Source organism: Rattus rattus, chromosome 15, assembly GCF_011064425.1.
Source record: "Rattus rattus isolate New Zealand chromosome 15, Rrattus_CSIRO_v1, whole genome shotgun sequence".
Classification (NCBI taxonomy): domain Eukaryota; kingdom Metazoa; phylum Chordata; class Mammalia; order Rodentia; family Muridae; genus Rattus; species Rattus rattus.
In genome coordinates, this window is record NC_046168.1 from 54,244,898 (window position 1) to 54,268,546 (window position 23,649).

The following is a 23,649-nucleotide window of genomic DNA, read 5'->3' on the forward strand; positions in this document are numbered from 1 at the left end:
AAGGAAATTAATTAAATTAGTTAATATAAATAAATCAAAGGAAAGGGTTTTTTTTTAAATTTCCAGATATCTTAAAACACAAAAGATTCATTCAGTAAAATGAGCAACAGACAAAAATTAGAAATGCCATGGGGGGAAAAGTTCAAATACAGATAAATAGTGTATGTGTCTGTCTGTATGTATATGAATAGATAGATAGATAGATAGTTAGATAGGAGGGAGAAGGAGAGTGTGTATATATCTATGTGTGTGTGTCTCTATGTGTGTGTCTCTGTATGTGTCTGTGCCTGTGCATCTGTGTATGTTTGTGTGTGTACATTTGTGTGTATATGTGTGTCACGTGATTTTTGTATCACAGCCTAAAATATTTAACTGGACTTGTTTTATTTTTTTTCCAGGTGTCATGTTAACTTCTCCAGCAGAGATAACCATCTACTCACCCCCCATCAGGCACCAACACAGACAAAGAGATGATTCCACCCAACTCTAGCTCAGTGAACTAGTGAGTTTGACTGGAGATATTTATAGGAACAAGGGTGAAGGGTCGCCTATAGAAGCAGGGACAACATATAGTTAACTATAACACAGAAAAAAAGTCTGCCCCTCCCCAGAGCTATCTCTGTCCATGTGTCCTAGTTGAAAACATGGCTTTGTGAAGCCCTTAGACACCTGTGAATATTCTTTTTCTGCCCTGTGAACCAAAGGAATGTTACTGGGTCCACTCTTGCCAGGGACGTTGGTAGCCACGGCCACTCCGACTTAGAAGGCAGCCATGCTGGAGGACAGAGTTCTGCACCAGCTAACTGGAAACCAAGCACTGTTGCACCTACTCTCCCATCTTCAGGCTTCCTGAGGCCTTAAAGAACAGGAGGGAGAGCCAAGTGTTTTCCTTAACGCCATCGCGATAGATGACATAGTCGGAACGCCACTTGAGTAGGGACATACTCATGCACACCACAGACTCTCAGATAATGTGACAATTACAATGACAGCAGCGGCAGGCGTGACTTACGTCCATGGCTTTCTTGAACTGCGAGTTCCTCTGTTTGTGGGCAGCATCCATGATGGTTTCTGTCTGTAAAAGAGAACACGGGCACTGTCAATAAAAACTGTAAGTTACTGCTAACAGCAGCTCGTCTCAAGGGCTCAGCCTTCAATGTGGGTTTTCTGGTTTAGTCCTCACAGCACTCGGAAGCCAGATGTGCCTTTTATTAACCCCACATCACAAGTACAGAACAGAGCTAACCTCTGCCTGAGAACTCACAGCCAGCCCATGACGGCTAGTCATTTAACCTGGGCACTCACACAGCAGGCCCTGAATACTCAAGACCTGACCAGGAACTCGCTGGTCACCATGGGTGCTTTCCTCTGTGAACCTAGAATCAAAGAACTTTGATTTCAAGAGAGAATTTTAAATTTTTGTGAAAATATCATCTGCATTTTAAAAGAATCTTTAGTCTAGAAGCTATGTCAGTGCAGGCAAAATAGGAACTCATCCTCCACTCTGTGTCCCCTCAATGACAAATGCTTTTTGAGCAAATTGCAGCAGGGATAGGAGGGGTGGAGAGGTGACAATGATGGAGGTATTTGTAGCACTGTTAACAGAAACTGTTCTAGGATCCCCTGCCTCATTCAACCCAACAAGGTAAACTCTATGTATCTCCCTTGAGCACATTGTCTTCATTGCACTTGTGACAGCTGGACATTTGTTAGTCAAGTTAATACTATAGATTACTTATGATAAAGATCCCCTATTATCCAGCGCTGCCATGTGCAACAGTTTCACGTTCACTGTATCTCTTCTGTGTAAGTGCTACATCTCCATTTTCCTGATGATGTATGGAGGTCTGAATGAGGATATCGGCCCATAGGCTCACATATTTAAATGCTTGGTTTCCCCCCACCCCTCCTGCTGGTGGAACTGTTTGGGAAGGATTAGGAGGCGTGGCCTTGTTTGGAGGAGGTGTGTCGCTGGGAGCAGGTTTTGAGCCCACACCATTCCCAGCTAGCTTTCTCTTGGCCTCGTGGTTGTTATCTCAACAGTAACCGTTCAGCTTCTGCTCCAGTTCCATGCCTGTCTGTCTGTCGCCATATTCCCTGCCATGACGTCGGGGATCACCCTGTAAAGCTGTAAGCAACAATGAACTTTTTCTTCCATAAGTTGCTTTGTTCATGGTGTCTGCACCACAGTGGGAAAGCAACTAAGACAGTAGATAAGAAAGCTGGTGTTGCTGGAAGGTGGTGGCACATGAATTACCACAACAGACAAGCGTGGGTGGCTTTTCAAGGTATTTGGATGAAATACTTAAGAGTGGCCTCACTTCAATGGGATGAGTGAAATTCCATCAGGGGAGCTTCAAGGATCCCAGAATTCACCTTCTAGCTTTCTCTGAAAGAGAGATAGCAGGAAGTAGCTATTCTTCTGCTGAGGAAGAAGGCTATGCAGACACAGTGGCAGGCTCCAACGTGAGTCCCACATGAACACAAGCCCCACAACAGATCCTGGCCACAGCAGCTGGGGAGCCGAGGTTCTGACTAGGTGGCTCTCCCAGCATGAGTTAGCTTCGCTCCTTTAATAATTCCAGCTAGTTTTCTGAGGCTCCTTGAGCAGATCAGTTAGGAGTGTTGGCTTTACCGTGACTCTTTTAATCCAAATACACACGTCGCTATGTGTGTAGTTGATTGTTGACACCAGTTTATCGTTGACAGCCCAATATGTCTCCTTATCCCTCAGTTCTATACAGCATCTACTTTGGACACTTCCGAGTGCTGAGTGACTTACACTTCCCACAATCCCCCTCTGCCTTCACAGGCACGCCAGCATTTGAAAGTTGTCAAGATCCTAGAAGGCATCCATTGACTCTAAGGAGATAGGGGCAATTTCCAGTCGCTGGGGTGATGTACACTGCTCCAGACCACTCGGAGTTAGTGGGTGCATGTCAGGTCCATCTCTACCTGCTAAGGAACCTTGACCTAAGTCGTCTTCTGTCCATGCTCACTTCCAGGTGTCCCACTCACAGCGACCTCCGTGAGTCCAAATTCTCTTCAAGGTGTTTTGGGGGTGGGGGTGGGGGACATTCATCCAGGACTTGGGTTTTCTGCTCAGACCAAATCTAATATGAATGTGTTTTATTATTGATAGCAAAGAGGATGCAAAAAAAACTCAACTATGTCATCTACAAGGTCAAAGAAGAAAGAAGAAGGGGGAAAGGAATAAGAGATTTGAGAAAGACCCAAGTAATTCTGAGGTGGAATACTAAGAATGAGGTCCGAGGACTACCTCCGTTCCCTGCCCACCCACCCCCCAGGAATGAGAGGTTTGCCTCTCATTACCTCAGCAGTGGCCTCTAACTACTGGCTTTACCATAAGGATGATTTCCTCCAGGAGCTTCACCAGCCCCAAGTGAAGTCGTGTGTCCCTACCAGATGTTCAGATGGGACATTCTTCCCCCCCCCCTACTGTGCAAGACTCTCATATTTTAACCTGATTTTATGTCACATCAGTCTGCCTGACTATGTGCTGTGCTTAGCAGGATAACATGTCCGCCTTGGGGCTCATCCTCAAGAAAACACTACGTGTAGAAGTGAGCAGCTACAAGCTACAAACATCTAACCAGCCATCCTACCCACATCTCCCAGGCCCCAGTTTACTAAAAAAAAATTAATGAGAACCAATAAAACGTTTCAGTAGATAAAGACACTCGCTGCCAAGCCTGATAATGTGAATTCAATCTGCAGCGCCCACACAGTGAGAGGAGAGAACTGCCTCTTGCAAGTTGTCCTCTGATTATCATATATGCACCGTGGCACGGACACATATACATCAGATGCAGGTTTGTGCATGCACATGTGCAAGACACACACATACACACACACACAGTCACAGAGATCAGAAAACAGGACTAGAATGATGATTCAGCAATTAAGAACACTCTGTGTTCTTGCAGAGGATCTGGGTTCCGTTCCAGTCCACACATGGTGGCTCATAGCATCTGCAGCTCCTGTCCGCTCCTGTCCGAGGGAATCTCCCTCTAACCTCCACAGGCACCAGACACATGCATGCAGGCATACGCAGATAAAACACTAATGGATGTAAGAGAAACATTGTTTTGTTTTTGAGACAGAGTGTTACTGTGTAGCCCTGGCTGTCCTGGAACTCACTCTGCAGACCAGGCCGGGCTTGAACTCCCAGAGATCTGCCTGCTGCTGACTCCCAATAGCTGGGATTAAAAGCTTGTACCGCCAAACCTGGTTAAAGATAACTATTTTTTTTTAAATCTAAAAGAAAAATATTTTTAAAGGCAGAAAACATTCTACTTAAAAGTTTGTTGATTTTTTTTTTTTTTTAAAATAAATCAGTAAACTAGGTGTGGAGTCACAGCTCAAGCACGACACCTTACCTGCCTAGCAGAACCAAGATCCTGGATCAACCAACATCATGAGAGAAAAAGAAAGAAAGACAAGAAATGTGAGCACCGACTGGGGCCTTTGAGAAGTGGAAATGGCTCCATTTCCAAGAAGTGGAAGGCCAGAGCATGCAGTGTGACAATTCTTAAAAGGGAAGTTAGCATTGCACATTTTTCCCCTAAAATAGATTCTTAAAAAAAAAAAAAAAAGTTACTCAAAGTCACCCCGAGCTCATTGTGAAACACATAACTACCATTTCTTAGTAAACTTTGGACTTTTCAATGTTTTGAAAGTGTCTCCTGCTGCAAATGGAACTGGAACTGAGCGCTTGCTGCTCCCCACTGCTGCTCTGACTCCAACGCTGGGATCTATGTAACATTTTGGGAATGTTCCAGAAGCCATGCAGAGCCAGCCGGTTTCCCCGCTAGAGCCAGGGCGCTCAGCACACCTGACCACGTGAAGGAACCCCTCCCTCAGTGGAGACATCTATGCAGAGCCCAGTTGACTTAGGTATCACATTTCTTGAGTTTTTACTGTTTCTACATAGGACATGCCATCTCCTCAATTTTTTAATTATTTTTTTTCTTCCCATCCTTTTTTTTTTTTTTTTTTTTTTTTTTTTTGGTTTTTTTTTTTGGAGCTGGGGACCCAACCCAGGGCCTTGCGCTTCCTAGGCAAGCGCCTACCACTGAGCTAAATCCCCAACCCCTTCCCATCCTTTTTTGAGACAAGGTCGCACGGGGTGACTCACACTGACTTGGAACCATACTTGTTTTTGGATTCACAGGGACCAGCCTGCCTCTGTCTCCAAGGGGGAGACACCACCACCCCCAGCCTCTAATTTTTTTTATTGTATGTCTGTGCCTGCCTATGTGTGAGGACGTGCGTGTAAATGCAGGTGCCGTGGAGGCCAGAAGGATCGCAGGCCCCTGGAGCTGAGTCACAAGTGAGCCGTCTACCATTGACGCTGAGAAAGGAACTCCGGTCCCCTGCAGTGGCAGTAATCCCTCAACTGCTGAGCCATCTTCCCAAATTCCAAGTTAGTTTGCTGTCATTTCAGTCAGGTGTGGTGGCACGTGCCTTTAGTTCCAGCACTCAGGAGGCAGAGACAGATAGATCTCTGGGAGTGCCAGGACAGACAGGGCTATGTAAAGAACCCTGTCTCAGGGTTGGGGATTTAGCTCAGCGGTAGAGCGCTTGCCTAACAAGCGCGAGGCCCTGGGTTTGGTCCCCAGCTCCGGAAAAAACAACAACAACAACAAAAAAAACCCTGTCTCTAAAATAGAAAAGAAAAGAGAAGGAAAGAAGGGAAGAAGGAAAGAAGGAAAGAAAGAAAGAAAGAAAGAAAGAAAGAAAGAAAGAAAGAAAGAAAGAAAGAAAGAAAGAAAGAAAATAAAAGAAACAAAAATTGTCACGTCAGGGCTGAAGAGAACTAGCGGTTTAGGGGAGCCAAGTTTGTCTCCAACACACTCATCAGGTCGTTCATAAACACCTCCATGGGCACCTGCACACAAGTACACAAACCCACACAGGGATGCACATGTACCACATAATTAAAAATTTTAAAAATAACTCTTTGTGGCTAGGGGACAATGAAGGGCTCCGAAGTGGGCCGCTAAGAGAGGCTGGAGGGAAAAGGGGTAGGGGGAGTGATGTAATTTTATTTCAGTTAAAAGCATATTTAAAATCGATAAATAAAAAGTAACGTTTATGGCTCAGTGGTTAAGAGCACTGACTGCTCTTCCAGAGGTCCTGAGTTCAAATCCCAGCAACCACGTGGTGGCTCGCAACCATATTGAGATCTGATGCCCTCTTCTGGTGTGTCTGAAGATATATACATATACATATACATATACATATACATATACATATACATATACATATACATATATATATATATATATATATATATATATATATATACTTTAAGTAACTTTTAAAAAGCCTGGTGTTGGGCACGGTGGTGCACACCTTTAATCCCAGCACAAGGAAGACAGAAGCATCTCCATGAGTTAGAGACCTGAAGATATAAGAGTTACAGGGCAGCCAGGGCTACACAGGGGGACCCCATCTCAAAACAAAACCAAAACAACCTACACTTTCCTAAAAGAGATGACAGACCAGGCAATGTCAGACAAGAGGACGTGCTATCCAGTGAGTATAGCACGCGTGACAATTCCACTTGGAAGAAGCGTCTGGGAGAGATGCGACCTCAGGTGTGGTGCACAGCTTGAGAGAACGTGTGAAAGGCCGCCTGGGTCTGTCCTTCCTTCACTGTAAGAGACGTTGTGCAAGCACTGGCTGAGAAACAGGAAGAGGTGGTGCTCTGCAAGCAGCAGCTCTTAAACTGGGCCTGGCAGCACGTGTCTGTAGTCCTGGCCCTCGTGAGGGGGAAGCAGGAGACTCGGCTCGATGGTGAGTGGGAGGCCAGCTGAGGCTTCTCGAGACCACAAAGGGAAAAAGCAGCTCGTGAAATTATGGCGGACATAACAGTCAGGGAGGCCCTTAAGTTCCTGTGGGCAAAGCCAGAGCAACCCAGATTCCAACTGGACACTGCAGGCAACGTTGCTCAGCTTGACCAGTTAGGGCAGGAGTCAGCCTCAACACTGACTGTGGGCACAGACTGTAAAAACAACATCGGCTAAAGTCAAAGGCTAGGACACAGCACGCATGTCACAGGGACCTCTGGGAAGGGTGACGCGTCCCCAGTGTCCACAGAGACCTGGAGAGAAATCCTTGGTGTCAGCCTTCCAGACTTGAAAGACATTCATTCTCGGGAGGGCTCCAACTGGCTAAAACCTGCATGAACAGGCTGTTCAAGAACAAAATAGTCAAAATTGTGGCTGCTCTGGTCTAAATAACATTATAACATAAACTTGGATTTATTTCTGGATTCCTCTAAGTCCTCAAACATTTACACCTTTAATTCTAACACTTGGGAGACAAAAAAAATAAAATGGGGGATCTCTTAATTTGAGGCCAGCCTGGTCTACAGAAAGAATTCCAGGGTACAAAGGGAAACCCCGTCTCCAAAAGCCAAAAAAAAAAAAAAAAGAAAGAAAAAAAAGAAAAAGAAAAGAAAAAAAGAAAAAGAAAAAGAAAAAGTCCTGTGGTTGCCCGAAAGATGGCTGAGCAGTTGACACCATTGGCTGCTCTTGTAGAAGACCCAGGTTCAGCTCTGAGCACCCACTTGAGGCTCACGACAGTCTGTGACTCCAGTTCCAAGGTATCTGATGCCCTCTTCCGGTTCCAAAGGCACCAGGTATCCATGCGGCGCGCACACACATGCAGGCAAACAATCACACACACAAAATAGCAATCCTCTCCAGAGCTGCTGTGAAGACAACCGACTTGAATTTCCCAGGGCCGTGGTTTCTCTTGTCACAGAATAGGATTATTCTATAGCACCACGAGCTTCAAGGAAAGTGTGAGCCTCCTCCAGGTCTTCACCCTCCCCTGTGACGACCTGGAAGCTCACTAGCTAGGATATGCTAGATCCTGCCGATGGGGGTAAAAGGACCTCCAGCCATCTTCTTAACGGGGCCAGTAGATCTGGAAAGAGGAGACTCGCACACAGAACCACTGAGTCACGCAAGAATTCTACCCAAGTTCTTAGCCATTTGAATTCACAGCCTCATGCTTGTCTGGGAAGCACTTTACTAACTCAGCTATTTCTCCAGCGCTTCTGCAAGTACAAAGGGAAGAGTGGCTTAGCTGCAGGACATAGACTCCTAGACTGAGTCTCTACATGGAGACTCCAGTATGTAATTTCTCAAGCCAGACAAAGGTTATGATGGTATCAGGGATGAGAACCAAGTTGAGCTGTTTGGGGGGTTTATTTGTTTTTTCTTGTTTCTTGTTTGGTTGTTTTGTTTTTTTTGAGACAGGGTCACACTGTGTAACTGGCTGTCCTACTATCCTGGAACTCACTATGTAGACCAGGCTGGCTTAGAACTCAGAGAGAGCGAGCCCTGCCTGCCTCCGCCTCCCAAACGCTGAGCAATTTCCTAACAGACACACCTGAGATTTCTCCGTAGAAAAAAGGTGATATCTGAACGCACACGCAGAACCAACCTTTTTCCGCTGCAGCTTCTGCTTTTCCCTGAATTCTTCCATCTTCCTGGCCTCCTCTCTCAGAGTCTGTGCAAGTTGAATGTGACACTGGGCTACATTGTCCACTTCTGTAAAAAGAATTTGCGAATAAAAAAAAAAGTCAAGGTCCACATATGTCTAAACTCAAAGATACACACAACTATTCAAAACTATACATACAGATCTGGAGCAAGAAGCAAAATTAAGGATAATTCTCTTGGTCACTAATACCCATTGAGGTCCTTCTCGGGCCCAACATGGCCTTGGCTGTCAAGACCAAAGCTAAGTCTTTAGCTTACTTTCTCGCCACTAACGGTTACTATCCCAGTGTATGCCCAGGGCGTGGGGTTGGGAGTACGCAACCAAGATTCCTACTCAATAACCTTACATCCTGAGATGTTAGATTTCATTGTCAACTTGACATGACCTAGAGTCACCTGGGAGGAGAGTCTCAGTGAAGGACGGTTGGCCTGTGGACACATGTGTGGGTGGTTATCTTAAGTTAACTGACAATGAAAGTCCCAGCCTACTGTGGGCAGCACCATTCCCTAATCAGAGACCTTGAATTGTATAAAAGTGGAGAAATCCAGAGAGCACAAGCAAGCGAGCAAGCCAGAGAGGGAGAGCAGGCAGGCAGGTGGGTGGGCGAGCATGAGCATAGTAACCATTACTCTCTGCTCTCGCCTGTGGATGTGATGAATGCCCTCCTATGATGGGCTGCAACTGTAAGCTGAATAAATGCTTTCTCCCTAATCTCTTATCAGAACAGTTTATCACAGCAAGAGAAACAGAACTAGACCTTTGCTAAGACCACCACAACTTCAGATTCGATTCTCTGGCCCCTCCTCACGATCTCTGGGAGCTTCCTATCTCTGGCCGCTCACGAGCTTAAACATTTATCAAACGTTCACACAACATTTTGGCCTCTGACAGTTATTTGTCTTTACAAGAGAAAGGACGTGGGGGAAAAACACCTGGAATTTGGTTCAAATTAGGCTGAGTATGGTTTGTGTACACCCTTAATCCCAGCACTTGGGAGGCAGAGGCAAAACCAGCTTGATCTACACAGTGAGTTCTAGGCCTTCTTGGAGAGAAACTGTCTCAGAAACAGAACAAAACAAAATTTAAGAACAAAAGCAAAAAGCAAAACAAAACAAAACCCGACTAATTGAAGCACGCCATTAAGGTTAGAAAGACAGACCTAAGAAAAACTTAAAATTTTTAAAATCGTGTGTGTGTGTGTATGTGTGTGTGTGTGTGCGTACATTTTCCGTGTATGTCAAGAACACAGTACCTATGTAGAGGTGAGAGGAGAAATTTGAGGGCTGCTTCTCACCATCCACTTGTTTGAGATAGTGTCTCTTTGTTTTTGCCTCTGTGCACACTGGCTAATCAGCCCATGAGCTTCTGAGACTTCTCCTGTTCCCACCTGGGATACAGACAGGCACTATCATGTTTGGTTTTATGTACGTTCCTGGAATATGAACTTCGGTCTTGACAAGTACCTACTGAGGCATCCCTCTAGGTCATTAAGAAAATAATTTTAACTTGTACTATTAAAATAACTTTGTATGTTAGAAGATGCACACACACACACACACACACACACACACACACACACACACGAAATGAAGTTAGCAACTTATATTGCAAAGAATTATGTTTAAAACACTTTCACAGGGCTAGAGAGATGGCTCAGCAGTTAAGAGCACCGACTGCTCTTCCAGAGGTCCTGAGGTCAATTCCCAGCAACCACATGGTGGCTCACAACCATCTGTAATGAGATCTGGTGCCCTCTTCTGGTGTGTCTGAAGACAGCTACAGTGTACTGATATGTAATAAATAAATAAATCTTTATAAAAAAAAAAAAAACACTTTCACAAGGGCTCAGCCCTAAGTGAGGTGTCCCACCCCTCTCTCTGCAAGGGGTCTGTGTGGAGTCAGGGGGATGGAAAGATTTAAGAGCCAGAGGTGGTGGATGATACTATAGAGCTGATGCACATAGAAACTCAAGAAGACTGGACAGCATGCACAAGACCTGCAGAAGCTCGAGCTAGACAAAATCCTGGTGCAGAGGAAGAGAAGTGGACACATGGTCCCACTCCTAACCAAGAAGCTCCTAACCTAGATAGCCACAGGGAGAGAGAGAGTCAGCTTCCATGAGTAGGGTGAGGCTGGGTGGCAAACACACTCCAGGGCAGCCAGGCCTCAGGTGCAATTGTGCAACACAGAGTGGACTGGTGGTTTTTTGTTTTTGTTTTTAAGAGAGAGAAGAATATAAATTTTGTTGCTAGAGAGGTAGGGGAGAATCTGGGAGAAAGAATATGACCAAAGAATGAATAAAAATATTATTAAAGATATAGTTGGAAGTTCAACCTGGTTAGTCTGTATACTAATTATTCTTAAGTAGACTTCGTTTTAATTCTAAACATTCCTCTTTTGTTTGTTTGTTTGTTCGTTTGTTTTTCAAGACAGGGTTTCTCTGGGGTTGGGGATTTAGCTCAGTGGTAGAGCGCTTGCCTAGGAAGCGCAAGGCCCTGGGTTCGGTCCCCAGCTCCGAAAAAAAGAACAAAAAAAAAAAAAAAAAAAGACAGGGTTTCTCTGTGTAGCCCTGGCTGTCCTAGAACTCAGTCTGTAGACCAGGCTGGCAGAGATCCACCTGCCTCTGCCTCCTGTATGGCAGGATTAAAGGCGTGAGCCACCACTGTCCAGGTTTTGTCCCATATTTTGACATGAGATTTTCACCATCAGTCAGTTTGAGTATGTTGGAATTGCTACGTTATTTCTCTTTTTTCCTCAAATTATTTAGGCATGTTTTTCAGATTACATATGTGTAAGTATGACTTCTAAAGTACTCTGGTTATAATTTATTATTTTAATTGTATTAAGTTCAGACAAGCTGGATTTGTACACTGTTAATGGGTAACCTGGTATACACTGGGCTCTAAAAGCCATAGTTACTCTAGTACTGATTTATGAATACCTTATGTATCTTAAAATATATGTTCATCTTTTCGTTGGGCACAAATGGCTCTGATGCCTTTCGGCTCAAACTAGATGATTGTATTCTTTAAATGCTTCATATATTTACTGCTTTAAATTATCAGTTTCTGGAGGTGGGGGGGACTGGATTAAAATTCCCAGCTTCAAAAAAGAGTACTTTCACAAATAAAGAAGAAAATATGTACATATACACATTCCCTTACATACACACCATATTAAAAAATAACAATGTCAAATTCAAAAGACTGGACAAATGGGCAATGCATCCTTGAGAAACCCATTTGGACTTCAGGACCCTGTAAGGGTAGAGCTTTAAACACAGCACACCTCATGGCCTTTAACCTTTCAGCTTTGAAAAAAAAATTAGAAAAGCAAAAACCCTCTGGGTACTGGTGATATTTGAAAAAGTGTCACTGTTGGTGGGGGAAATGGAACAAGCTTTTTAGAGAAAATCTGGCATTCTGGATGGCCAAATTTCTTTTTATAAGAATGAAGCAGACGTCTATGAACTGAGGTAGATATTAAATAGATAGCCAATTCTAAAGAAATATGATAGTGTATTATATAAAAACACTCATATCTGAGTTTGTATGAAGGATTAAAACCAAGGTTAGGAGCTGAAGACACTGTCCGTGGTTAGGAGATGCTCTTGCAGAGGACCTGAGCTCCTCTCTGTAGAGTGAGCTGTCTCACCCGAACTACATTTAACATTATCTTAATAAGAAAAAACAAAACAGTTGAGGGCTTTGTGTTCTGTTCTGCTACTTGTTACTTTGACGTAGCTTCGTGCAGGGCACCCCAGGCTTCCCATGATCCTCCCGCTCTGCCTCCTGAGTGCTAAGATTGCAAGCACGTGCTAGCACGACAGAAACAAGGAGACGGGAGGCAAACATGAGCAGAGGAGTAAACTGCCGAGGCGAGCCAAGCTATGCGGACATTCCTTGCTTAAAGACACTTGGTTCCGCACTGTTTATATAAAGAAGGAACACGGTGAGGTTGGGGATTTAGCTCAGTGGTAGAGCGCTTGCCTAGGAAGCGCAAAGCCCCTGGGTTCGGTCCCCAGCTCCGAAAAAAAAAAAAAAAAAAAAAAAAAGAAGGAACACGGTAAGACACTGCATCGAAGCCGAGAAGTAGATCCATCACTGAATTAAGGAGAAATCTTTGTCTATGGAGACGTTGAAAGGAGTATTTTTTTTCCCTACCTTTGATACCTGTAGCCCTGTGGTATGCGCACACGCGCGCGCGCGCGCGCGCGCGCGTGTGTGTGTGTGTGTGTGTGTGTGTGTGTGTGTGTGTGTGTGATATTGATAGTATGGGTATGTTATATTGATAATATGTGTCTGTGTCTGTCTGTGTATGTTTGTGTGTGTCATATTGATAGTGTATGTATGTGTGCCATATTGATAATATGTGTCATATTGATAATGTGTGTGTGTCATATTGACAATAAGTGTGTTTGTGTCTGTCTGGGTGTATGTTTATGTGATATTGATAGTATGTGTGTGTGTGTCATATTGATAATGTGTGTCTGTATCTGTCTGTGTATGTGTGTGTCATATTGCTAATGTGTATATGTGTCATATTGATAGTATATATGTGTGTATGTGTGTGTCGTATTAATAATATATGTATCTGTGTCTGTGTATGTGTCATATTAATAATATGTGTGCCTGTGTCTGTGTCTGTCTGTGTGTGTCATATTGATAATGTGTGTGTCTGTGTATGTGTGTATGTCATATTGATAATATGTGTGTGTCATATTGATAGTGTATGTGTGTATGTGTCATGTGTGTGTCTGTCTGTCTGTGTGTGTCATATTGATAATGTGTGTGTGTGTGCTCTGTTCCACTACTGACTTACTCAAGGAAGATAGTGAAACTAATCTGCCTCTGCCTACAATAGGCCATAAAGACATTCTATCTCCTTTAGTAGGGCAAAGGCCCCAATTCCCTCCAGAGGAGGGGCCCTGCTCCATGTCCTGCAGATAGAAATGATACGCTGAAGGGTTGGGAAGACTCTGAAGAGCCTCACTTAACTTTCCTACTCAATCCACTAACCCGAGTGCCTATCCAATGATGTCTCCATAAAAAACAAAACAGACATGGCTTTGAGAGCTTCCTAATAGCCAGGCAAGTAGAGGCTACTGAGTGGTGTGCTCATCCCAACACAATGCTGTGCCTGAAGCCTGCTGGGCCCATTCCTGCCCCGTGTGCTCAGAGAGGGCATGAAAGTGCCTCACATCCCCCTTCTACACCTCCCTGAACCCATTTCCCTTGCAGCATTCTTTATTATAAACAAACAAGTGTAATTCTTTCCCTGGGTTCTGGGAACTACTGGGGTAAATGAATCCAAGCGAATGGGGGTGGTGGGAAGCTGGGCTTTAGGCACAGGGAAGACAGGCTGGGGAGCCTGGGGACAGGTGTCCCAACTGAGCTTTCAGCCTAGAGGACGTGACAGTCTCCGGGTTGATAGGGTAGAGACTGGACTGGATTAAAAGACACTGGCTAGCGTCCACTGCAGAAGAGACTTCATGGCTGCCGCAGGGGAAAATCTCCCATGTAATGGGCTAGAAGTCCCCTTGATATGACAGTCATACCAATGCATGACAGGAGAGGACACAGACAGCAAAGGTTCTGTTGGAACCGCGCTCAACTAGCCACAGAAATACTGCAGGCATAAGTCACACGCACCGTGCCTTTTGACACCCTTCACCTGACAATGCCCTGTGAGGAAGCCCCAGAAGCAGGTTCTAAGCAAAGGGTCTTTGGAACACTGAGCTGGGCAGGACTCCTTCAAGAGCAACGTGACGAGTCTCAGCCCAGATCTCCCGGTTCCTGGTGGTCACCACATCACCATAACTAATAAAATCTGCTGGCGTCATTCCAAGTCAGACTCACAACCAAACAGCAGCAACGGACACTCCGAGGTGGGCATCAGGATTCACCCTTGGCACACCGGGGACTAGAGGGACATTGCTGGTATCCTTTGAGACCTCAGGTCTAGGGGAGTGTGGAAGGAACCACCTGCCAGATTACAACAGAAGGAAAGAATGACCTGGTGGTATGTTCTTTGAAGACTGTCTTAATTAAAAGTGTCTGTGGAGCTGGGGTCACCGGGTAAAACACCGGTCAAGGAGGTCTGACAACTGAGCGAGGTCCCTAGAACCACGAAAGAGGCCGCATGTGGATACATCTGTGATCTAGTTCTCCCAGAGAGATGGGAGCAGTGATGGGAGACTCTCTCAGAAGCCGTGACTGAAGCCCTGTGAGTGCCTCTGGGGACAGAACAGCCTCAAGAACACGTAAGGGGTTGGGGGAGTCTGGCTGAATCAGGTGGAGTAGAGGCAAGCACTCACGTAAGGACGTAAGGACGTAAGGACGTAAGGACGTAAGGACGTAAGGACGTCTCTGAGGTAGGGAAGGACGGAACGTACTTGCAGGGCGTCACTCCCATCTGGGAGCTAAGAGCACATCGAATCCCAGCACTGCTCTGAACTCCTGAGTCGGGACCTCAGTGTGCCCATGAAGGTGAGGTAACCACAGCTCTCCCAGTGACAGGCGGGTGTGAAGCCTCTGGAATGTGCAGCGTCTGCAGCTCCCTTCTACCCTGCAGAGCCATTTCTCACCTCATGGCTGTTCTGAAGGTTTTTTTGTTTGTTTGGTTTTTTTAACCTAATGCTAAATTGCTGTTCAAATTAGAATTTCCTTAGAGGAAAGATGTGGAGTTTACAAAGGGCAGAATAGAATTTTACACTAGGGGTTGGTGTGATGGTTCAACAGTCCAGAGGCCCCATATTCTGTTCCCAGCACCTATGAGGTGATTGACGACCACCACCATAATTCCAACTCCTGGCCTCTATGGGCACCAGGCACACACAGTACATAAAACACATATGCAGGCAAAAACACTCAGACACATAAAATATCATATTTTTTAGATAATTAACTTACGCTGCTTGAAGACATCAAGGGCTCTCTTCAAGGTACTGAAAAGCAACAGACATAATTTCAATTCTAGAAATCGTCTATGTGATTTTATTTCAATGTTTGCATATGCTTCTCTGTGGCTACATAGTATCATGGAGGCTCTAGACCCATGAATACCCTGAGTTCCGGAGACAGTGAAAGACCAAAACGTAAGACAAACCTCATCATTCCCAGGCATAGACAGTTCTTCACTGTCTGCCCTGAGCAGAGCAAAATACAGGAACTCTGCGTTTTACCTTCCCCAGTGGAAATAGAGCACTCGTGATCCCTTTCTCCTAAGAACATGTTGTCATCTGAATATGAAAACAAAGCAGTTAAATAGACAGCTCAAATCCTAGTGTGCACTCTGAGTGAGTGTCTGTGGGGTGTGGGGTGTGTGTGTGTGTGTGTGTGTATGTGTGTGTGCATGTGTGCTTGTGTGTGTATGTCTGTGTATATGTGTGTATGTGATTGTATGTGTATATGTGTATATGTATGTATATATGTGTGTATGTTTGCATATCTCTGTGTGTATATCCATGTGTGTGTGTGTGCTTGTCTGTGTATGTCTGTGTTAATATGTGTATGTGATTATGTGTATATGTATGTATGTATCTGTGTGTGTATGTGCGTATATCTCTGTGTGTACATCGGTGTATGTCTGTGTATATATGTGTATGTGATTGTGTATGTATATGTGTATATGTATGTATCTGTGTGTGTATGTGTGTATATCTCTGTGTATACATCCGTGTGTGTGTGTGCGTGTGCGTGCACGTGCTTGTCTGTGTATGTCTGTGTATATATGTGTATGTGATTGTGTGTGCATGTGTGTATATGTATGTATATCTCTGTGTGTATATCTGTGTGTGTGTGTTTGCAAGTGTGAAGATAGCATCTCACATAGCCCAGGCTTGCTGTGTAGCTAAAGTTGGCTTTAAAGTCCTAATCACCCTGCCTCCTGTTTTCAGGTGCTGGCATTATAGACAGGAGCGAATCACTATGCCCCAGCTCAAACTCTGGCTCTTAACAGACTCCTTGGTCAGAAAACCATCGCATACTTTTCCCCCCTGAGACTGAGTCTCATTGTGCAATCCTGGAACTCACTATGTAGACTATTCTGACCTCACACTCACAGAGATTCACTTGTCTCTGCTTTCTGAGTGCGGGATTAAAGGTATGTGCCATTACACTGGGCATATACTTATTGGTCAGAAACTACAGGCTAACCTTATTCCTTTCTTAAATTCTGTCTTTTAGTTGACAGACAGAGTAGTGCCTCTTCACCATGTGCAATGTGGGATTTTGAAATCTTCGTGCATTGTGGAACGGCCCAGCAGAGTAACTAACATAGCCACTGCCTCACTTCCATTCCTTGCCCTGCTTTGTAGAGCCGCGCTTACAATCTGGTCTCGGTTCTTTTTAAGAACACAGGACATTGCTGTTAACTACAGTCACGACGCTGTGCAATAAAGCTCTTGAACTTATTTCTCCTAACTAAAACCTTCATGCCCTTTTACGTGTGTGTGTGAGCGTGCACGTCTCCACATGTGTGAGCACATATGTGAGTACACGTGTGTGCATGTGAAGGAAGGCCTGAGGTTGAAGCTGATGATGGGAATCCTCCTCCATCACTCTTCTGCTTCATTCACAGAGGCACGGTCTCTCAATCAAACCCAGAGCTCACTGATGTGACCAGTCTCTGTATATAATTTACTCTGGGGATCCCCTGTCTCCAGCTTCTCGGGTTAGAATTACAGGCAGGTATCTGTGTCCCTCCAGCATGTACAAAGGTTTTGGGGTCTGAGCTATGGTTCATGCTTTGTGAAGCAAGTGCTTTAACCACTGAGCCAAGTCCCAGCTCGGAAATCATTGTCTTTTGACTAACATTCCCTAAGCTTGGCCCCAGCCCCTGGGGACTTCATTTCCATCTGATTCTTCCTCAGAATTTCAAGAACATTTCCAAAAATTTCCTCTTAAGCTTTTAATTCACTCTTTTATAAATATACTTTATACACTTGAGAGTGGTTTTTTTTTTTAGATCTGTTCATTTTGGCACAAAAAAGCTACTATATTTAATTCTGCTGTTGTACTGTTGAATTGTGGGTGTGCATAGGCATGTGCATGTGCACACATAAGCCTGCGCATGAATGTGCCTGTCTATGTGCCTGTGTGCACATGTGCCTCTGGGGTGTGTGTGTGTGTGTGTGTTATGAACTAAATGTTCCACTTCGCTGTATTTTAGCAAGGGTCTGTTTTCACATCTTTCGGGTAAGCAAAATCCCTATCCAGGTCCACCTTAAACTGCACTGAAAAAAATAAATGTGGTAACTTGAAACCACAAATCCTATGTCCCATTAAGATCTCTTAAATGCATCTCAAGAAGAGGCACATTTTTCACGATTGGAAAGCAAGGAGCAGGGGAAATATCCATTCTCTCCATGTATCATACTGCATTTGCCGCTCGACTGTGCTTGCAGTCACAGGCAGCAGAGGAGGCAGAAACCCGCTGGCACCTACTTGATCTCGGACTGTCCACATGGCTTCTTCCTGGAAAGATTCAGCAGATCTTTGCCGTACTTCTCTTCAATTGATGCCCTGTAGGGAACAGAAGAGAAGGCCATGGGTCCTGTATAGAGTTCTCCACTCAAACACTAAAAACACTGCCCCAGCTGGAGAGCTGTTCACTCACTGTGGACGTTCAGATGGGATGTCACCGTTTAAGATATAAGACACAGTAATAAATGAAAAGGAAAACTAAAAGCAAACCTATAAAAGAAAACTCAGAGGCAGGCATGGTGGTGCACACCTGTAATCGCAGAACTGAGAGGCAAAGGCAGGAAGACCGGGAGTTCAAAGTCAGCCTTAGCTACATGGTGAGTTTGAGGCCAACCTGGGATATGTGAGACCTTATTTCAAAAAACAGAAATAGGGGCTGGAGGGATGCCACAGGGTTAAGAGCACTTGTAGCTCTTGCAGAGGACCTGAGCTCAGGTCCTAACACACACATCAGTCAGGTCACTGTCATCACAGCTCACTCCAGAAACATCCATTTCCAGACTTCTTGGACCTGCACATATATGACATACAGACACAATACACATAAATAAAAACAAGCCTTTTAAAAATACATACATTTATATTTATAGTATATATTATATATGCACATATATATAATGCAAGACTTCTGCTTTAATGGCTTTTGTTTTGTTTTGGGTGCTGGGGACGGAGCAAGCCCTGCACTGGCCAGGCAAGTATGCTTCCACTGAGCTCGATCCCCTCCAAACCCCGACTGTACGAGGGGAAGCAGCACAGAGGCCTTCAATGCTAGCTACTCTCAGGCTGGAGTCCCGTCCATGTAAGAGACAAGGCTGCTATGTGGTCAAGGTCAGCCTTGAACTCCTGACCTCAAGTAAGTTAAGACAACAAGTTAAGACAACAGGTACATAGCACTGTGCCTGGCTTGCGCATAGTTTTTAAGTGGAGCTCTCCTCCACCTTCCCAACAAGACCCTTCCTCCTCCAGTCAAATCCATGGCTAATCTGTACCAAGTCAAGGGGATCTCAAGACATAAACTGCAGCTGGCACGTCACAAACAACTGCCTGGGTGTTGGGGAAGAACCTAAGGCACTAAATGTCACCTTCCCTTACCTCTTCACCTCCCCCATCCCTGTCACTTTCTCCACTGTTTGCCTCAGTCCCAGCATTATCCAGACTACACGGCTAAGTTAAGGTCTTTTACACTGCCCCAGTTTCTTCAGCTCTTCAAAAATTGTAGAACTAAAAAAAAAAAAAATGAAAAGTCTCAGGAAAAAAGGGCCAGTTAGGAGCTGGGAAGATGGCTTAGTCAATGAAGTGGCTGCTTCATAAGCATAAAGAACAGAGTTTGGACTCTCAGCACCCATGTGCACAGCTGGGGGGAGACAGGAGGATGTCTAAGACCTTCTGGTAAGCCAGTCTAGCCAACTGGTGATGTCCCAGTTCAGTGCGAGTCCCCTACCTTAAAGAACAAAGCAGAGAGCAATTGAGGGGGCCGTGCAAAATCCACCACCATGTGCATATACACCAACACACACATTAACAACCAGAGAGACAGAGAGACAGAGGGACAGAGAGACAGATACAGACAGAGAGAGGGAGAGAGACAGAGAGAAAGAGAGAGAGGTGGAAGAAAACAACCGAAGAAGTCATGGACATCAACATCTGATCTGTCCAACATACAGGCACTCACAGGGATAAGCCATCACACATACATGCATGCACACACATGAACATGTGTAGACAAATACACCACAGACACATGTAAATAAGTTATATCATTTGATGGTGATTGGAATAGAATTTTTTTAAATTTTGTTTGTCTGTGTATATTTTTGTCTATAGCATGTACGCGTGGGAGCATGTGCCTGTGTGCACACATATAGAAGTCAGAAGATGACTTAAGGTTTTCTCTCTCACACTCTGCCTTCCTCCCTTGAGACAGCGTCTCTTGCTAAGCTTGGAGCTCATATTACCTGATATCTGATAAATATAAAAAACAAATAAATGTAACAAAAAAATGTAAAGACGGCCATTTTCACAGTGTTAATTCCCCCAATCTACGGGCATGAGTCTTCCCATCTTCAACTGTCTTGGATTTCCTTCATCGGAGCTTTAAAGTTTCCCCTGGAGAGGTCCTTCCCTTCCTTGGTTGGGTTTACTCCAGAGCATTCTTTCTTTAGAGCAAGCGTGAATAGAGCTGACCTCCTGACTCCCTCCTCATGCATCTGCTCGTTGCTGATGGCTTGGGTGTGTTGATTCTGCAACCTTCCAGTTTGCTGCAAGAGTTTCCCAGATCTACAAGTTTCCCAGATTCTTCAAGTAGAATCTCAGGGTCTCTGATCTACCAGGTCATCTGAAAATAAGGTCGCTTTGATTCTTTCCTCCCTATTTGTATCCCACCCCCCGCAACTTCCATTTCCCTCCTCTGTCTGAGTTCTCTAAGACTTCAAGATCTGTATTGAATAAAAGTAGAGAAAGTGAACACGCCTGTCTTGTGTTTGGTTTTAGTGGAAGAGCTTTGAGCTGTTTCCCCGTGTAGTAGAACATTAGATGTAGTCTGTCATACATGCATTTGTCCTGTTGACATACATTCCTTCTATTCTATCCTCTGAGGGATTCTGGGATGAAGGGATGTTGGATATTCGTCAAAAGTCTTTTCTTTAGCCATTAAAATGATGATGTGATTTCTGTCCTTGCCCACTTATATGATGTGTTACATGTATTGATTTACATTTGTCGAATGAAGCCACCTTGGCTAGAGTGAGTGATTTTTTTTTGATGTTTTATTCAATTTAGTTTGTAAGCTCTTTATTGATAATTTTTTGCATTTATGTTCATCAAGCAATTTGGCTTACAGTTTTATTTGGTTGTTGTTGTTTCTTTATCTGATTCCGTGTTACAGTGTGTCTGGCTATGTAAGAAGTTTTAAGACATTCCTTTTCTATTTTATGAAATAGTTTGACCATTGGTCTTTAAAAGTCTGGTAGACGCTGGGGATGGCAGATTCGGGGCCAGCCTAGTCTGCGTAGCAAGTTCCAGAATAGTCAGGCATATGTAGCGAGACCCTGTCTATACATAAATACATAAAATACATAAATACATAAATATATAGCCTCCAGTACACTTCACCAGCCAATCCACCTGGGCCTGTACATCAGTTGAGCTCATCAAGTGATATTAGATCTCTTATTTTATTTTATTTTTATTTGTGAGTGCGTGCATATCTTCTGCATGCGTGTGTGTGTGTGTGTGCGTGTGTGTGTGTGTGTGTGTGTGTGAGAGAGAGAGAGAGAGAGAGAGAGAGAGAGAGAGAGAGAGAGATGCTATGCAGGTGCCCCAAAAAAAGCCTGAAGGCACCACTGGATCCTGGAGGAGGAGCTACAGACGGCTGTGAGTCACGTGACATGGGTATGGGGAACCAGAGCTGGGTCTTCTGGAAGACAACAGGCACTCTTAAGCACCGAGACCTCTCTCCAGGCCCCTGTTTAAATTCTTTATCCCGCCTTGGTTTATTTTGTAGACCACATGCATCAGGAATCCTTGTATTACTTTTACAGTTTCCAACTTAATAAGATCATAGATTTTTAAAGTATGCCCTAATTGTTTTCTGAATTTCCCCGGATCTGTTGTAAAGTCTTTTCCGTTTTTTTAGTTTTTTTTTTTTTTTTGTTTGTTTTTCATTATTATTTTGGGCCGTCTTTCATTTTCTTAATTTGGCCAGGTTTTGCCTATCTTGTTTTTATCTCTCTGCTTCATTGATTCTTCCTTCAGTAATTTCTAGCTTGATATTATTTCTTTTCATATACTAATTTTATGTTCAACTTGTTCCTCCTCTCGGGGCGATCATTATTTGAAATCTCTTTAATTGATAATGTAGGCAGTGCAGCCCTGAGCTTGCACGCGCGCTCCCTCTCCCCCTCTTCGTCCCTCCCTCCCTCCCCCTCTCTCTCCCTCTCCCTCTCCCTCCCTCCACCCCCTCTCTCTCTCAGAACTGCTCTCCCTGTATCCTGCAAGCTCTCACGTGATGTGTTCATTTTCATTCGATGTAGGAATGTTTTTGTTTTCTCATTTCTTCAGTGATCTGTTCTTCATATAGTCGTGTGTTGTTTGATCCTCATGGGTCCGTGTATGCTGTACTCATGGGTCCATGTATGCTTCTCTTGCTTCTCATACTGTTGATTTCCATTTTACTCCATTGTGGTCAAACACAGGAGATGATTTCCACATTTGCTCTGTGTCCATCACACGTCCTCTTTTAGGGGAAGTCCCAGGGGCTGCTGAGAATTCTGCGTATTCAGATTATAAAATGTCTATAACGGTCTGTTAGTCCCACTTGGTCTATGATGTTATTTAACTCAGTTACATAGTTTTCCTTGGAATGACCTGTCTATAGTGGAAGGTGGTTTTGAGATAACCCAGCACTATTGTGTTGAGGTTCATATATGACCTTACATCTAATAGCATTTGTTATATAAAACTGAGTATACTCATGTTTGGTGCATACATGTTTAGAATTATAATACCCTTTGGATGATCTGTTCTCTTTCATCAGTATAAAGTGACATTCTTTATCTCTTCTGACTAGTTTGAAGTGAATTCTGTCAGGTAATAGAGCAGTGACACCTGCTTGTTTACTAGGTCCATTTGCTTGGATATTTTTTCCCCTTTATCCTAAGGTAGTATTTGTCTTGATGGAAGGTCTGTTTCTCAGACACAGCAAATACACGGGACCTAATTTTTAATCCGATGTGTTAGTCTGTGTTTTTAGGGACTTGAGACCATTGCTGTTCAGAACTACTATTGACACGTGTGTATTCATTCATATCACTTGTTGACTGTGTGGTGGCTGGAGTTGTCTTCATCCTTATTTGATTACTCAATAATCGATAGTCAATAATCAATAATCAATAATAGTTGCAGTGTCGCTTTTTCTGTCTTGAAGCCTCATAGATGTGTTTGTCCTCCTTTTTAGTCTGAAGGATTCCTTCAGGTATCTTCTGCAGAGCTCAACTAGTGGCCATAAGTTCCTTAAACTCTTTTTAACCACAAAAAGTTATTCATTTTCCTTCAACTAAGGGCACTAAAGCCCACCTGCCTTCTAGAGTTTCTGTTGAAGAACCTCTTATGCGGAGCCTGGCTTTAGATGGAGCCTGGTGTCTCTCTCGTGCATCTTTCCATGTGCATTCCTGTTCTGTCTGTTTACTATTTTAACTACAATGCGATATGACTTTTTTAAAAGACGTATTTATTTATTTTATGTATATGAGAGCTCTACTACAGGTACACCTTCATGCCCAAAGTGGGCATCAGATCCCCATTACAGATGGTTGTGAGCCACCATGTGGTCGCTGGGAGTTGAACTCGGGACCTCTGGAAGAGCAGCCAGTGCTCTTAACTGCTGAGCCATCTCTCCAGTCCATGATATGACTTTTTTTTTTTTTTTTTTTGCCCCTGGTCTTTGGTGTTTTAACCGCCACATGTAACTCTTTCCCTGGAATGTGGGGAATTTTTCCGCTATGACTTTATTTACAATGTTTTCTATGCTTTTAGCATGAGGTTCTATTTCTTCTATGTCCATAGTTTGTAGATTTGGTCTTCTCAGGGTATCCCATAGGTTTTAAAAGTTCTGTTCAGGCCGTCT

At 44.1% G+C, this 23,649-nt stretch overlaps 1 protein-coding gene across 1 annotated transcript in view; it reads right to left on the bottom strand.

Moving 5' to 3' along the window:
- The window catches only part of Pstpip2 (proline-serine-threonine phosphatase interacting protein 2), an 81,556-nt gene that overhangs the window by 14,139 nt on the left and 43,768 nt on the right, over positions 1-23,649 (bottom strand). Inside the window, exons 3-6 of the mRNA XM_032885974.1 lie at positions 17,988-18,065; positions 15,453-15,487; positions 8,482-8,588; positions 1,013-1,075 (exon numbers count right to left, since the gene is read on the bottom strand). Coding sequence (XP_032741865.1) covers positions 1,013-1,075; positions 8,482-8,588; positions 15,453-15,487; positions 17,988-18,065 — 283 coding nt within the window. The remainder of the gene's footprint in view (positions 1-1,012; positions 1,076-8,481; positions 8,589-15,452; positions 15,488-17,987; positions 18,066-23,649) is intronic.